We start from the raw sequence: 14,021 nt of genomic DNA on the forward strand, positions 1-14,021 counted from the left end.
TTCTGTGATCTAAAATTTTTGTGTCAACAAGCAATGCTGTGGTACAATATAACTGTATAATTGTGTTTTAGAAAATACTCTTAAATTGTTTTTATTTAACTTTCATTTTTAATTTGTTCTAGCTGTATTTTTTAATAGTGTGCCTACTTTAATCTTGCTGTATATCAGATGTGACCATTTCTTCTGCTTCTGTGTTCACAGAAACCTCCCCCCACTCTCCGCCCTCTCATTTTTTTTCTGCACTTACTTGCGAAGTTTGACAGACAAGAAGAGGAAACAGACGTCGTTCCTCTCCCCACAGCGATGGTTGGTGGTCGACTCTGTTATCGTAGCTTCGTACACATCATTGTGCTGCTGCTCTGGGTCTGCCTCCATTGTAAGTACACTGGTGCTTTCAGATCTTTGTGACATGTGTTATATTTGTTTGCCTCTCTGTCTCTGATACATGGTTAAGGTAGAGTACGTAGGTCAAAACTTCTTCTTCTATTGAGAAGTGGCGTGTCTTCCTTGGAAGACACTTCCAGTGTATTTGTCTTGTGTGCTTTCAAATGCAGTATTACTAAATGTTGTGGTGGCTTTAAAGCTATAATAATAACATGAGTATCCATTCTAAAGAGAAAAAAAGACTCTAATTTTCTTTAATGCTTAAATATTCTAAGAGTGTTAGTTTTCTCCTGATTAAGTTGCATGTTCACTGTGCTCACCATTTGTTAGAAGTGTCTTATCCCCATTTGAGTATTTATTTTTTAATAACTTCATGAATAGTGAAACTGTTATATCTTGTAGTTTTAAATTTTCAGTTTGGTTTGCATATTTGCTACTGCAGATTTCTTGCTCCCTCTATTTACAATTTATTTCTATTTAAAACAACTGAAGGGTTAATCACCCTTTCTGTTTCTGTTGCTTCCTGTATTTTTATTATGCTTTTTTTTGTAGGTGTTGATATACTTTCTACATAATTATAGGCTTAAAGTGCTTATGCATTAATTCTCATACAGTACAGTTCTATGCATTAATTACTTTGACAGGAATGGGGGTGTGGACACATTTCAGAAAATTTGCAGATGTAGATGAGTGGAGATGTAGATCCAAGTGCTATTTCTCTTCAGTTTAGAGTAAACACAGCAAAAAAAAAAAAAAGTCCTTTCTGACTAGAAAGGACAAAGGAACTGAATATAGTGCTATGGAAAAAGTTGTGAGTCAGACATGACACAAGCAACAGAAGTATTTCCTGAGTACTCTCCACCAGTAACAGCAATACTGGCCGAAAGTGATGAGCTCATAGCACAGAGGACAGATGTAGAGCCTGAATTCTGTGGTTGTGCCACTTTTTTGTTCAAAATACTGTAACTTTAACCTTTACAAAGACTATTGTTGTGTTTAAATGTTTATTATAGTCATAAGAAACCACTACTAATGAACAACGACTTTTAACGGCCACCTTTTTTTCTAATTCCGTTTTCCTGAAAGATATTTTATTTCCATAAGTTCAGTTTGTTTGTTTGTTATTCATTCACTGATCTAATTAAAAAAATATTAGATGGTGTTTGTTCATAGAGTGTATTTATATATGGATATACGCATATGCACATATGGCATATATAAATTTCTATATTTATATAGACATTTATATATCTACATTATAGTTAACTATATTGAGTTATGCTAGGTCGCTCATATCAAAAATGTCACTTCAGGTATGTTGTTCTTATTCATTCTTCAATTAAATGTTTAAATTATTTTTATATATTTATTTATTCATTTATTTATGGGGGGGGCATTTACAATCACACTTTCCATTCTATTCTATATCAAGAGAATATGTTATTTTAGGCAGTTTGGTCTTTTTTTCACATTCACTCACTAATTGAATTCAACTGAACTAAGTGATGTTTCATAAAGATTATACTGTTCTTTTTCTGTATTTTGTTCAGATGTGGAGGCTTCCAGTGGAAAACATGTCATTCATAAAAAAGTTGGAGATACTGTGGAGCTTTCATCAGGCTTACCAACTGAAGGTGTGACCGTGGCAACGTGGAGATATGGAGGAATAAATGTTGCAGACAAAGATGTGGGTGTTTTTGAAAAATCTCCATTTAAGGACAGATCAGAGCTGAACCTCACAGACTTTACTTTAACAGTGAGAAAACTGACTCTTCAAGATTCTGGTGATTTCATGTTTATCTCAGGCTTGAATAACAAGCAAAGGCCTTCAGTCACCATCACTCTGCAAGTTCATGGTAAGAGACTTGTTTTGCTTCTTTGTTTCACTTAAACAAGAACCCTAAAAACTTATGCGGTTGGCTTTCTTTCATTTTAATTATTCTTTTTTATATTTGAGCATTGTCAACTGTCATATTGTACCAATGGTATATATAGATTGTGCATATTAATTAAAAAATTTTTGAGGTTTGTGTGCCCATAGCTGTTAGCTGATACTAATAATTGTAAATCATTGTGAAATTTAATGTGACATTTGTAATTTCCCCCACCCCAAACTTCAATATTTTTTTTACTGCACATCTTTTTTGTCTTTTGTCTAGGTTATAGATTTAATACTGCTTTTGTTTGTTGTTGTCTATGAATTTAATTAAAGGTACTTGTCTGAACTTTGTGACATTTGATGTTGTTGATTGGCCTAGATTTATAAAATACATTATCATGACTCTGCCCAAAAATATACTTTGAGTTTAGATGCAAAAGGTGACGTGGCAGATTTTCTATCTTTGTGCTTTCTCATTAGAGCCTATAACTAAGCAGCCTGTCTTAATAACCAATAGTACCGGGATTTCCTCAAACAAATCATGTAAAGACTTCATTATTAGGTTATTATTATTATTATTATTATTATTATTATTATTAGATTTTATTATTTAAATCTTGGTTTATTTTACAGCTTTTAAGTTTAAGTTTAAGTTTAAACTAGATGTGACCAGCTGACACAGTAGTGAACAATACTTGTTTGAATTTAATGAAGTTTATTGTTATTGATTGGCCTAAGTTTATATCATAAACTTGCAGTACTCTGCACAAACATCTACTTTAAGCTCTGATGCAAAAGGTGACCTGACGCAGACTTTCTTTGTCCTTCTGTTTTCTCATTAGAGCCCATAACTAAACAGCCTGTCATAAAAATCAATTCTACCTGGATTTCCTCAAATGAATCATGTAAAGTTCTGCTGGAGTGCAGCGCAACTGGTGATGTCAGCTACAAGTGGACTGTAGGAAAACAAACACTTACTGGTCCCAGGCAACAATACATCATCAGGGAGCAGGATGGAGAGACCAATGTCACCTGCACAGTTTCCAATCATGTCAGTGAGAAGTCTGCATTTCAAACAGTGACGTGCAGCAAAGGTACACAACAAGAAACAGGTAGTGTCCAACAGGTGTAGGACATATAACAAGTGGATATGATGTATTCTTTATTCGCAATATATTGATGCAATCCCTAAAACCAGCATGGTCTTGTGAAGCTGTGAAATGGTATAGCAGGATGAATAGAACATACAGGACTGTGCAAAAGTCTTGAGTCAACCGTCTTATCTGTTGTTCTGTTCTGTTGTAGGAAAATGGGAAATAGATTGAAATGTGCAAACATAAATGGATATATAGTATATAAGGCAAAAACGAGTTTTTAAAAGCCTAACAAGCTTGAAAGTCATTATTTGTGATGATCACCTTTACTCTTCAGCACAGCCTGAACTCTTCTAGCTGAGGTTTCTTGTCATTTCTTTAGTCTTCAGTCTTTAGTCTTTGTTCTCCACTTGTCCATTTGTCCTTTAATTATTTAAGGGCACACTGCATTTGCTGAGATATGCCAAGTGTCCAGCTATTAGCTCTTTGAGAATCAAAAAAATACAATATATCAAATATTCAACCAAGGAAATGGGAACACATGATATGTATTTCAACAGGCTGCTAGTAACAAAATGCCTATTATTCTCATTTAAAATGGGTTCTTTCTTAAGTTGTATGTTATAACACTGGTCCCTTGAGGTGCCTTTTTATGCTTGAATGATGATTCATTGGTCATAGTCAAGTGGCTTAACAAGAAAGTTTCTAAGGAAATTATCAGGTACAAGGACTGGACTGAAAATGAGTGCAAAAGCATAGAATTACTTTGAAAGACCCTTTGGTCAGAAGCATGGAGAACTATTGCTCAGGACCACTCAAAAAAAATCAGTCTCATTGGAAGCAAAATGTAAAAAAAAAATGAGGGGTGGATCAAGACTTTTTGCAGAACACTACAGGTGATGACGCTGAATATGGGGTTAGACACTGAAGTTATAATTATCATTCGATGAAAATGATATTATTTGTAATAATTTTGTTGCCATTGTTTAAGTTGTTTTTCTTAGTCAGGTAATTTGGTTATTTTTTTTAAATCTTGTTGTCAACATACACAATGTCCTTATTTGCAGAAAACCACTTAATCCTTTTTGTGAGTGTAGCTGGTGGATGTCTGGTGCTTGTCATTATAATCAGTATAATCGTAGGAGTTTGTTGCTGCAAAAGAAGACATGTTGGTAAGAAACTCTTGAATATGTCTTTTTTTTTTAATATATTTTTTGCTTCATAATATTAACGTCGTATTTTGACAGTTTACCTGATTTTTTCCATTTGTAACCAGGAAGTGACACAAATGACCTCACTGTGTATGCTGATATTGGTGAGCTTACAAACGAAGATGTGAGTATGCTTACACATTATTCTTTGCGCACACGTTTTGATAGGAAAATTATGTGTTTCTGAGAATTAAATTCTGAAATTCTTAGAATGAAGTTTTACTTTAAGGAAGCTGTCTCTGTCCACTCTCAGGGGACTTCATCTACCATGCAGCCTTGCTCGGTGTATGAAACCATTGATAACAGAGCCACTTCACTTAAACCTGGGGTAAGAGCAAAACTTTGTGTTTGAGATTCTTGTGAGACTTAATTATCTGTTATCAAGAAATATTCCAATAGGTAATGCAGGTGGCTTCAATTTACCTTTGCCTACCTTATGTTGAATATATAGTTCTCCACATTTTTATAGTTTACTTTTTAATTTTTGTAAAATGGGTTAATGTCAAAACCTTTTGTGACTCTTACAGCCTCAGACTGTCTATGACAAGATCCAGCTTAATCGTGTGAGGAAGCCTTCAGTGTCACCCTACCAAGACATTTCATAGATGATGTACAGCTTTGTATAATTTTTGTCTGTTTGTTCATTTCTTATGTAAACATAAAAAATGTGGACTATAACATTTTTTATAAAAACAGTTACAATATGGACAGCCTAAGAAAATACAAAGCTAGTATCGTAATGAACAAAGCAACATGTTTACTATATTTATATTTACTATACTATATTTACTATTTTTTTGTTAATGTTGTAAGATAAATGTAAATATTTTGTAAATACAGAGTATTGTGAGGTTTTTTTCTTCTAATGGCATTAATGTGACTGAATTTTTTTATTAGTAATTTTTAATTAATAATTAGTTCTAGCAATAAATTTCACACCAATACATTGCTGTAAACCTTTCTGTGCACACAGGGTTGAATCTCCTTCATAGCACAGCCCATAATTCTGCTGCCTGACCAAACCTCCCTGACTAGCAATATTATCTGTTGTACCCTGTTAGTGTTATTCCCCATATGTCACTCTGGCTGATCCAATTTAGCATAAGCGTCAACTTTGTAGTGATGTGGAGCGGAACGCATACAAGCATTTGATGAAATTACACACACCTCTATTTTGCAGAATTGATAAATTCATTGAAAAATGAATAAAGTAATATAACCGGAAGAAGTAATGTGTTGTGACCAATGTGCAAATGACTCCCTAGTAGGCATAGATTACGACCATTAAAAAGAATGCAAAAAATTATCAAGAAATGACAAGAAATAATGATTTTAACATTCCCGATCCCAACAGTAGTCCAGAAAGAAAACTATGAATAGAATGATGTTTCCCATTCCTCTCCATCTTTATTTACTCACGGTTGTACCTTTATTTACCAATGTGTATTCATATTTTAAGATATGATATGATAAACAAAGGTAAATTACCTGTTTTATGTAGTAAAATGAAATAATGAAACATGGATAAAAACGAGTGGCTACAATTGTATCTTACATTGCCTTTCACATCTGTACAAAAAATAGCAAAAAGAGAAAGAGAAATTCACATGTGACATAACAATGAAATATAAAAAATAAGGCAGAAAATAGCACATAATTTAATGTCAAACAAATACTTGAGATCTCAGCATCTTGAGCACCTATACAGTAATGACTAATTTTGTAATTTTTCTCTGTTTGCTCATTTTTTTATGTAAACATAAAAAAATGATCGCTGTGCATATTTTGGTCAGTCTGAGTTATGACAGCGGATTTTTTTTTAAAACTCTCTTAGTTAGGTACCAGATATGTCCATTAAACTGTGTCCATCTTCTGTAGATTTTTCTTTCTGAATGTGGTGGGTTTCTTCAGCCTGTGTTTTTGCAATTGTTCAGGCATTCTCTGTGAGGCTGATGTGACATTCAAGAGGCTGTTATGATGTATAATTAAGCAGAAAGAAAATTATTATTTGGTCAAAAGAAGTGTGTCATGAATTCTGGCAACTACATAAAACTGAAACTTACCTTTAGAGTACAGTCATTAGCATACACAGCAATACCAAGGTTTTCTGGAAAATAGAGGTTAGCCCTTTATTATCCAAGTATCATACAGGCCACCTGAACTTATTTTGTAATTTAGGCCATACAATTAAGAAATAATTCTGATCAGGATTTTCAGGAACCATTTGAATTTTCTCTCTCAATCAAACTCGTGGGAAATTGAGGTAATGTGAAACATACATGGTAAAATCTAGGCAGAGCTGATTTTTCTCTCTGTGATTAGACAACAGTAATTTGTGAATGCTTTGCACGTGTGTGAAACACCAAATATCCCATGTCTCTAGCACAAATAAATTAAATTAAATTAAATTAGTCATTTAAAGAGCTGTTGTAAAATGGGACCACTGCTGGGCCACTTATATATATTTTTTTTTAAAAAAGGTTAAAATGTGTGAGTTCATGTATCAGTAACCATATCACTGAGCATTGCTAAATTTGGTACATTATTAGATACTATTTGGGTGTTCACATGCAGATTTGATTTGTTCTAAAGGAAAGTTCTTATTGTCATATTGTCTCAGTGAAATCAACGTTATGAGTTGTTTTTAAATTCAAACTCCCAGTCATCATGTCATGCATATAGTGTTTTCAGTTAACATTAATGGCATATGCTGATTGCAAATACAGTCAACTCTTTCCACAGTTATAAACTTCATTTCAATAGCAATATGCAAAGCCCCAGTCATCTAAGGAGCTTGGAAAGAAAAGCGTCTGGACTTTTCTTTTCTTTCCAAGCTCCTTAGACTACGATGACCTGGATGACTGAGAACCTTCACAGACTCAAAGCCCCAGTCATGTTGACTAAAATTATCCAAAGTAAGTTAAAGAACAAGTTGCAACAAAGGGTAGGCAGGCAAGTCACTAAGCGGTTAAAACAGCATTATCCAATACAAAATCACCCTGCCACTAGAATTCTTAGCAAAATGTCCGCTGGTATCTTTTAAGCCTTTGTGTGCTTCCCAGTAGTTCATCCATTAAACGCACGTAAAATTATTTTGTCAGAAATCTTTGTTTTTGTCACCTAACTTCATTATCAGCCTATTTGCTCACCTTGTTCTTCCTGCTCTTGCACAAGCTCTCTGTTCACCTCCTTGTGTTGAACTAGAAAAAATATAATTAATATAATTAATAATATATAATAATAATTAATATATGTTAATTATTATAACAGCAGGTTGGGGATCCACATTTGTATACAGCATAACATACTCCTTGAAACCCTCATTAATTAATGTGAATGAAATAGATGCTGCAATAGCATTAAAGCTCCTTTTGTTCACTCAATTGTGCATGTCCACTCTTACTTGTTTCTTTTTCCTCGCTTGCTCTCTCATTGCTGTCTTCATTCTGATTTCTCTTCTCTTCCTCGCTTGGTCTTAGTGCTGTCACTGAGTTAAATGTAAGAGAAACAGAATTTACAACCTAATAAAGGGTATAACCTAATCCATATCAATTTCTAGTTATTCAAAATGAGTACAGCTGCTGCTGGCCATTGACAGGTAACATCCTGTTGACTTTCTATGACCTGGATCTGAAACTTTACTGTAAACAAACAATGAAGCCCAATTTAACCAGAATGGAAAAGACTTTTAAAATAATAAAGTAAAATTATAAAGTACATCAGCTCCTTGGCGGGCAACTAGCGATATAACACCAGACGAATGGCTCTGAAAACCAGGCAGTTTAAAAGTCATAGTAATGTTCTCACATTATAGTGTGTGTCCTTGGGCAAGACACTTCACCTACCGCCTACTGGTGATGGCCAGAGGGGCCGATGGTGCGATATGGCAGCCTCGCTTCTGTCAGTCTGCCCCAGGGCAGCTGTGGCTACAACTGTAGCTGCCTCCACCAGTGTGTGAATGTGAGAGTGAATGAATAGTGGAATTGTACAGCGCTTTGAGGGTCTCGAAAAGTGCTATATAAATGCAATCCATTATTATTATTATCATTATTATTATTATTATTAGTAGTAGTAGTAGTAGTAGTAGTAGTAGTATTATAGGAACAGTTTGCACTTTTGCTATATTTCAGCTAAAGTGAATTTTAAATCGGCACCACTGATTTGCGTTATGAAACGATTTCTTCAATTTCTTCAATGATTTCTTCAATCTTGAATTTAAATTTGATTTGAATTCATCATCAGCATTCATAAAAATAAGTCTGAATTATTAAGCCACGCTGCAGGCTGTGTGAGTGCACTGCACCATCAAGAACACAACATAAAGGAGTCTAAACTCTAAACTCACCTGTGGTGGTAGCCATTCTGTTTAAGGCCTTTAGAATGATATGAATCCTGTAAACTGCTACTATTCATATCAATATGTTTAGAATGTCCACCAGCATTTTATCATTGTGCTACAAGGACACAAAGCATGCATAAAATGCATGTGATATTAGTTTATGAAAAATAATTAGCGTCTTTCCACCTAACTTCACTATCTACCCATTTGCTCACCTTGTTCTTCCTGTACTTGTCCAGTCTTTTCCTCCTCATTTTTCCTTCTTTGTGCTGACACAATGTATTCTAATAGAATATGACAAAATATAATATTACATTAATTATTTTAATAACAGGTTGGCTACTTTATAAGTCATAGCATTGTCCTCACATTATCAGATCAATTTGCACTTTTGCTATAAGGAGGAAAAGCTTACTCTGTAATTAGGAGGTATTTAACCATAAGAAATTATTCAAGATCAGGAGAGGAAGAGCTTGAGATTTGAATTTCCAGGATCTGGTATGGAAACCCACTCCTTAACAATGCAATGCTTGCCAACGTGGGCAAGAAGACTTTCTCAGGAAGATGCAAGATTAATATGTGATTGGCTGCTTGTTCTTCTGTGTGACCAGCTTTTCCTGTTTAAGCAGGATAATAACGCTGAACGTGGGGGCCTTGGATTGCAGGCCAGAACTATGTCTTCAGCCACTAGTCTGCATCAGGGGGGGGAAATAAACCTTGTGTACCCTATTATCATTGAGTGTGGTGGTTTTCTACCAGTCACTATTATAACTTATTCCTCTCTTGTATGGAGGCTTTTTTGTTGCACACTTAATATCTGCACCACCAATTTGTGTTATGAAATTACCTTTTCGTCTTCTCTGTAGCCAAGCAACACAAGTCTGAGTCTTTACTAACAAATCATCCCGCAGGTTGTGGGATTTCACTGTAACATCAAGAACATTGGACATTGAAACAAGTTTTCATTCTATCATGACTTGACACAATATAACCTTAGAAAATAGTGTCAGAAAATAATACTAAAATACATGATTTTTATTACTAGTTATTCTTAGGGGTGCCTGAGCACCTGAAAAAGGTCTAAACTTGCCTATGGCTAATAATGACTGCTCTTTATAGGACTGCACACAAAGCAGGAAGCTGAATTAACATTTTCTTCTTGGGGTGTTTTGTTTGTTTTCCTCTTACCTGCATAACGGTAAAATAAACAAACTATTACAACAAGGGCGATGAACAAAATGAAAGGCCACCATTGTGTCACTGTCGTAGGAGAACATGGAGTTGTACAGTTTGAAACTATAGGGAGAAAGCAAAAACATAATCAGAAATGTGACTTGTATTGTGTCAGGTGGTTTCTCTGATTAAATTTACTGTTCTTCAAGGTAAGGGTGCATTGTTACCAGTATCAGATACTGGATTATGCATCTTTTGTTTAATCGTCATCTCAGCTGATGCTTGTATGTTAAAGAATGTGTCCCATTCAACAACTTACCACAGATCTTACTATCACACTTTGGTGTTACAGATTCAGATGAAACACTCTCTGTATCTCTGCTGGAGATGCAGGTAAAAGTAGAGTTCTCTTTGGTGTTGACAAATGCAAAAAGCTGTGCAGAGCTGTCACTGGGATGACTCTTGTTGATGGTGAGCACACTGACTGGTTCAACACTCCAGGAGAGGTTAACACCCTTATCCAGAGAAGAGCAGTTCACCACCATTAAACAGCCACTTTCTACAGATGTGCTGGTGACTATCTGGATGGATGGCTGCTGGAGCTTTTCTGCAAGGATGGAGAGTGAAAATGATGAATTCACATAAAGAAAAGATTCTAAAATGTCAATGCAAGACTGCCTAGCTTAACTTTAAACCAAGCAGTGTATTTGAATGCAAACTGCTAGATTTGATGTTTATGGAACATGAATGCACTCAAAATAAAGAAAAGTTTGTAGTATTTCATTAAGTGCTGCTATTCTTTAAAATAAGACAAATAAGCACTGACTCAAAAAAAAATCTAAATATAACTGATTTTAGTTTTAGTTTTACTGACATGTCACTTACGTTTTACTGTGAGTTTAATCTTGTTTACTTCATTGTCACCCTTCCTGAGGAGGTTTACAGTGTATTCCATGGCATCATTTTCCTTCAGGTGGTGAATTGTTAGATTACCTGTAGGATAAAATAAATTTAAACAACATGAAGGAAATAACACTATAATACTGTTGCAATAAAACGGTGATCAATTTTCTGTTACCTGATGTTTCACTAAGAGCGAGTCTCCCTGCGTACTGAGGAATATATCTGGTGTTCTTTTCCCCATTGTTATAAGTGGCAATCCAAGTGGTGTTGGTGAATATTGACCATTCAATTCTAAAGAGATTCCATGATGGGTCGGCTCCTGAGGGCAATGTGATGTTTTCTCCAAGGTATCCAAAGACTTGAAATGATTTAGCTACTGTTGCTGTTTTTACACCTAGTACTATTGTTAAAAAAAAGAAAAAACATTTAGTACAACTGCATGCTGTCTCACAGGGTTAAACACTAAAAAAAAGAAGGGAAAGCACTCCCCTAAATACTCTTAACCTTTGATTTTATTTATTTTTTTTTTTAAAGAATCTTAAACTAAACATTAAACATTTTGACTCCACTACAAGAGTCAAGAGATGTTGTTTGCTTTCATTTGCTCGGTCTCTAAATAAGGTATCATAAAATATTATAAAATGGATAATGACAGCTGTCAGTCACATAATTATGTGGTAATCTTGATCAGAAATAATTGAGAAATATCAACAGCTTCTCCTCCTTTTAAGAGACAAAAGGAATGTGCAGCAGTACAATAAATGACAAGGCTCTTATTTTTAAGAGGTGTTTTTATAGTTACACGAACGTGTTAGGTAAGGGGTTTTTTTAGCAGTATTTGCAGTACTTTCATTGATAAGCAGGCAATATTGATCATCTGTTGTCGAGATAGTTTTCTTTTGGGGTCAAACTGATAGTCACAAAAATTCCATCTGATATACATCTGACATTTTCTTTTTTAAGGGTAAGCTAGGGTAGATATCAATACAGTTCTGAATATATAATCTTTTACCATAAACATCAAAGTATTTCCAAAACCAAAGTTGAAATGGTCAAGCTAATGACATGCATTATAGGAACGTATTTTAATAAACACTAAACATATGGGTATGCAGTCTCAGTTTGAGAAGAGTAACAGTGAGTTCTATAACCCGGAAATAAAGCCACGTGAATGAGGTGTATGCACCAGTTGATCTAACTTCCCTCTTTTTTCTAATACGAACAACAGAAAACCGTTCCACTATACTCACTTTTCTTAGGATCAATAATTAAATGATAAAATGTGAGCATCTATGTCCAGCATTTAAGGCGATTGATTCACAAGTTTTGTACTTCTACCTAAAGTAACAAGTAAAGTTACTAATTTTTATGATAATCGTTTGAAATATTTAGCTTTTTTTTTTTTTTATCTTGGCACAATTGTAGATGATAAATAGCTTAAGATAATGTACACAGGACATACCTTGAAAGCAAATAATAAAAAGGGTCTGTAGTTTCATGGTCCCTGATGTGAAGCCGAAGTCGAAACGCTATGACTTGTATTTGCTGCTTCTTCCTCTTTCCGACAAGCGGTATCATCACCACCCCCACTACAACGAACCAGCCTTTTTCCTCCTTTATGACAGCTCCATACTTAGCATCTTTTGTCCAATATATCCACATTCGGTCCTTTGAATATGTCCAAACGATCTCAGCCTTGACTCTCTAACTTTGACAAAATGCTCCACCTGAGCTGTCCTCTGGTGTATTTACTTTTAATGTTGTTTATCCTGGTCACGCCCAATAAAAAACTTAACATTTTCATCTCAGTGACCTGTCTTCACATCACCCTTGTTCTTGAAAATCAGTCAAAGTACTCTTTGTCTCAATCAGCAAACTGTGTTGATGAGTTTGGTTGAAAAGCATGATGCCTTATCAGGTATCATTGTCATCTGCCTTTCTGCTCTTTATCCTCTTTATAGCTGTCCTCTGCACTTCCTGATTCACTCTGTCTTCCATCTGGAAAGTGTTCACCACACCCATCCCCACCTTTTTTGCAAATCCACTACCATCTGTCTTTCTTTCTCTCCATAACAACATACCTGCCCAACACCCAATTACTTTCACCGACATGCCCATTAAAGTCAGCTCCAATCACCACTCTCTCTGCTGGGGAAGCCACATCATACAATTTACTACAAAAATACTTCACTCCTGAAGTTTTTCATAAAAAAAACATATTCTTGTTATAACATGACCATCACTTATCTTCCAAATATTGAACGTTATCAAAGTTACCAACATCTTTTATTTGGTACATTTTACATTTCTTTCTTTCAGTTTTGTAAAATGTATTTTATTGTTCCATTTTCAATTGTACAGCATTTGTATTGTGTATTATTGTAGGTTATTCTTCCGTAGTATGGCAAATTACAGTCAACTTTAGCTACATGTAATCTCATGGCTGTGGAAATTTGTCACCTCATGTTAGGGCGCACACACTACTACGCATGTCAGCTTCACTTCCTTTTTTCAGACCAAAAAAAGCCCGCCCACAACTCAAACATCTGGTGACACACATTGGGTTTGACTGACATCATTTAATACTTTTTTTTTCAAGACTAAATAGTCTTTACTTAAAAGACTGTGGTGTGTAGAGACAAGTGTTAGAGATTAATTTCAGCACAACAAAGTGACAGCAAAACACAACTGATAAAAATGTAAACTGTTCAACAGTGACTTGACTATCTGTAGTGTAAAAAAAAAAAAAAGACATCTTTGAATGACAAAAGACACATAATCATATCCATCATTTAATTCAAGATCCTAATGCCTTTGTTATTACTCAAGACAACCAGGCTCTAGTTAGTGTTATAGATTCATCTACTCATAACCAATGAAAGTTGACCCCCATATACAGACATAGCACAGGGCTAGATAAACTCTGGCTGGTGGTGGTGTAATGTCTGCACCACCTAAGCATAGTGTGCATTTCTACTGCTTCAGTTTCAGAAATGTAACAATACAATTGTGCTCTTTTTAACACTGGGTTTCATTTT

General features: G+C 34.9%; 2 protein-coding genes across 3 annotated transcripts; one reads left to right on the forward strand and one right to left on the reverse strand.

Moving 5' to 3' along the window:
- The first annotated feature begins 259 nt into the window (after nucleotides 1-259).
- On the forward strand, nucleotides 260-5,808 carry LOC116332714. 2 transcript variants are annotated; one of them, XM_031755765.2, is made up of 7 exons: nucleotides 260-376; nucleotides 1,935-2,240; nucleotides 3,106-3,375; nucleotides 4,425-4,529; nucleotides 4,634-4,692; nucleotides 4,822-4,896; nucleotides 5,096-5,808. In XM_031755765.2, exons 1-7 carry the CDS (start codon nucleotides 304-306, stop codon nucleotides 5,171-5,173), a joined length of 966 nt encoding a protein of 321 aa, XP_031611625.2. In that variant the 5' UTR covers nucleotides 260-303; the 3' UTR covers nucleotides 5,174-5,808. The 2 variants fall into 2 exon arrangements, with proteins under 2 accessions (XP_031611625.2, XP_031611633.2); XM_031755773.2 differs by having other exon boundaries at nucleotides 3,106-3,357.
- Nucleotides 5,809-5,950: 142 nt separating this feature from the next.
- On the reverse strand, nucleotides 5,951-12,864 carry si:cabz01074946.1. Its single transcript, XM_039609909.1, has 11 exons — nucleotides 12,446-12,864; nucleotides 11,159-11,383; nucleotides 10,966-11,073; nucleotides 10,400-10,687; nucleotides 10,096-10,203; nucleotides 9,755-9,832; nucleotides 9,123-9,191; nucleotides 7,972-8,055; nucleotides 7,718-7,768; nucleotides 6,632-6,675; nucleotides 5,951-6,537 (listed from the first exon to the last, which is right to left on the reverse strand). Exons 1-11 carry the CDS (start codon nucleotides 12,480-12,482, stop codon nucleotides 6,499-6,501), a joined length of 1,131 nt encoding a protein of 376 aa, XP_039465843.1. The 5' UTR covers nucleotides 12,483-12,864; the 3' UTR covers nucleotides 5,951-6,498.
- Between the last annotated feature and the right edge of the window lie 1,157 nt (nucleotides 12,865-14,021).

The sequence above is a fragment of the Oreochromis aureus genome, linkage group 3, assembly GCF_013358895.1.
Source record: "Oreochromis aureus strain Israel breed Guangdong linkage group 3, ZZ_aureus, whole genome shotgun sequence".
In the NCBI taxonomy this organism is placed as follows: Eukaryota; Metazoa; Chordata; class Actinopteri; order Cichliformes; family Cichlidae; genus Oreochromis; species Oreochromis aureus.

Coding starts and splice junctions, on each gene's coding strand:
- LOC116332714 (XM_031755765.2), top strand. CDS start 304: ATGGTTGGTGGTCGACTCTGTTATCGTAGCTTCGTACACATCATTGTG. Junction 377..1,934: donor GCTCTGGGTCTGCCTCCATT/GTAAGTACACTG, acceptor TATTTTGTTCAG/ATGTGGAGGCTTCCAGTGGA. Junction 2,241..3,105: donor CATCACTCTGCAAGTTCATG/GTAAGAGACTTG, acceptor TTTTCTCATTAG/AGCCCATAACTAAACAGCCT.
- si:cabz01074946.1 (XM_039609909.1), bottom strand. CDS start 12,482: ATGAAACTACAGACCCTTTTTATTATTTGCTTTCAAG. Junction 11,074..11,158: donor CGCTCTTAGTGAAACATCAG/GTAACAGAAAAT, acceptor TTTATCCTACAG/GTAATCTAACAATTCACCAC. Junction 6,676..7,717: donor GCAAGAGCAGGAAGAACAAG/GTGAGCAAATAG, acceptor TCTATTTTCCAG/AAAACCTTGGTATTGCTGTG.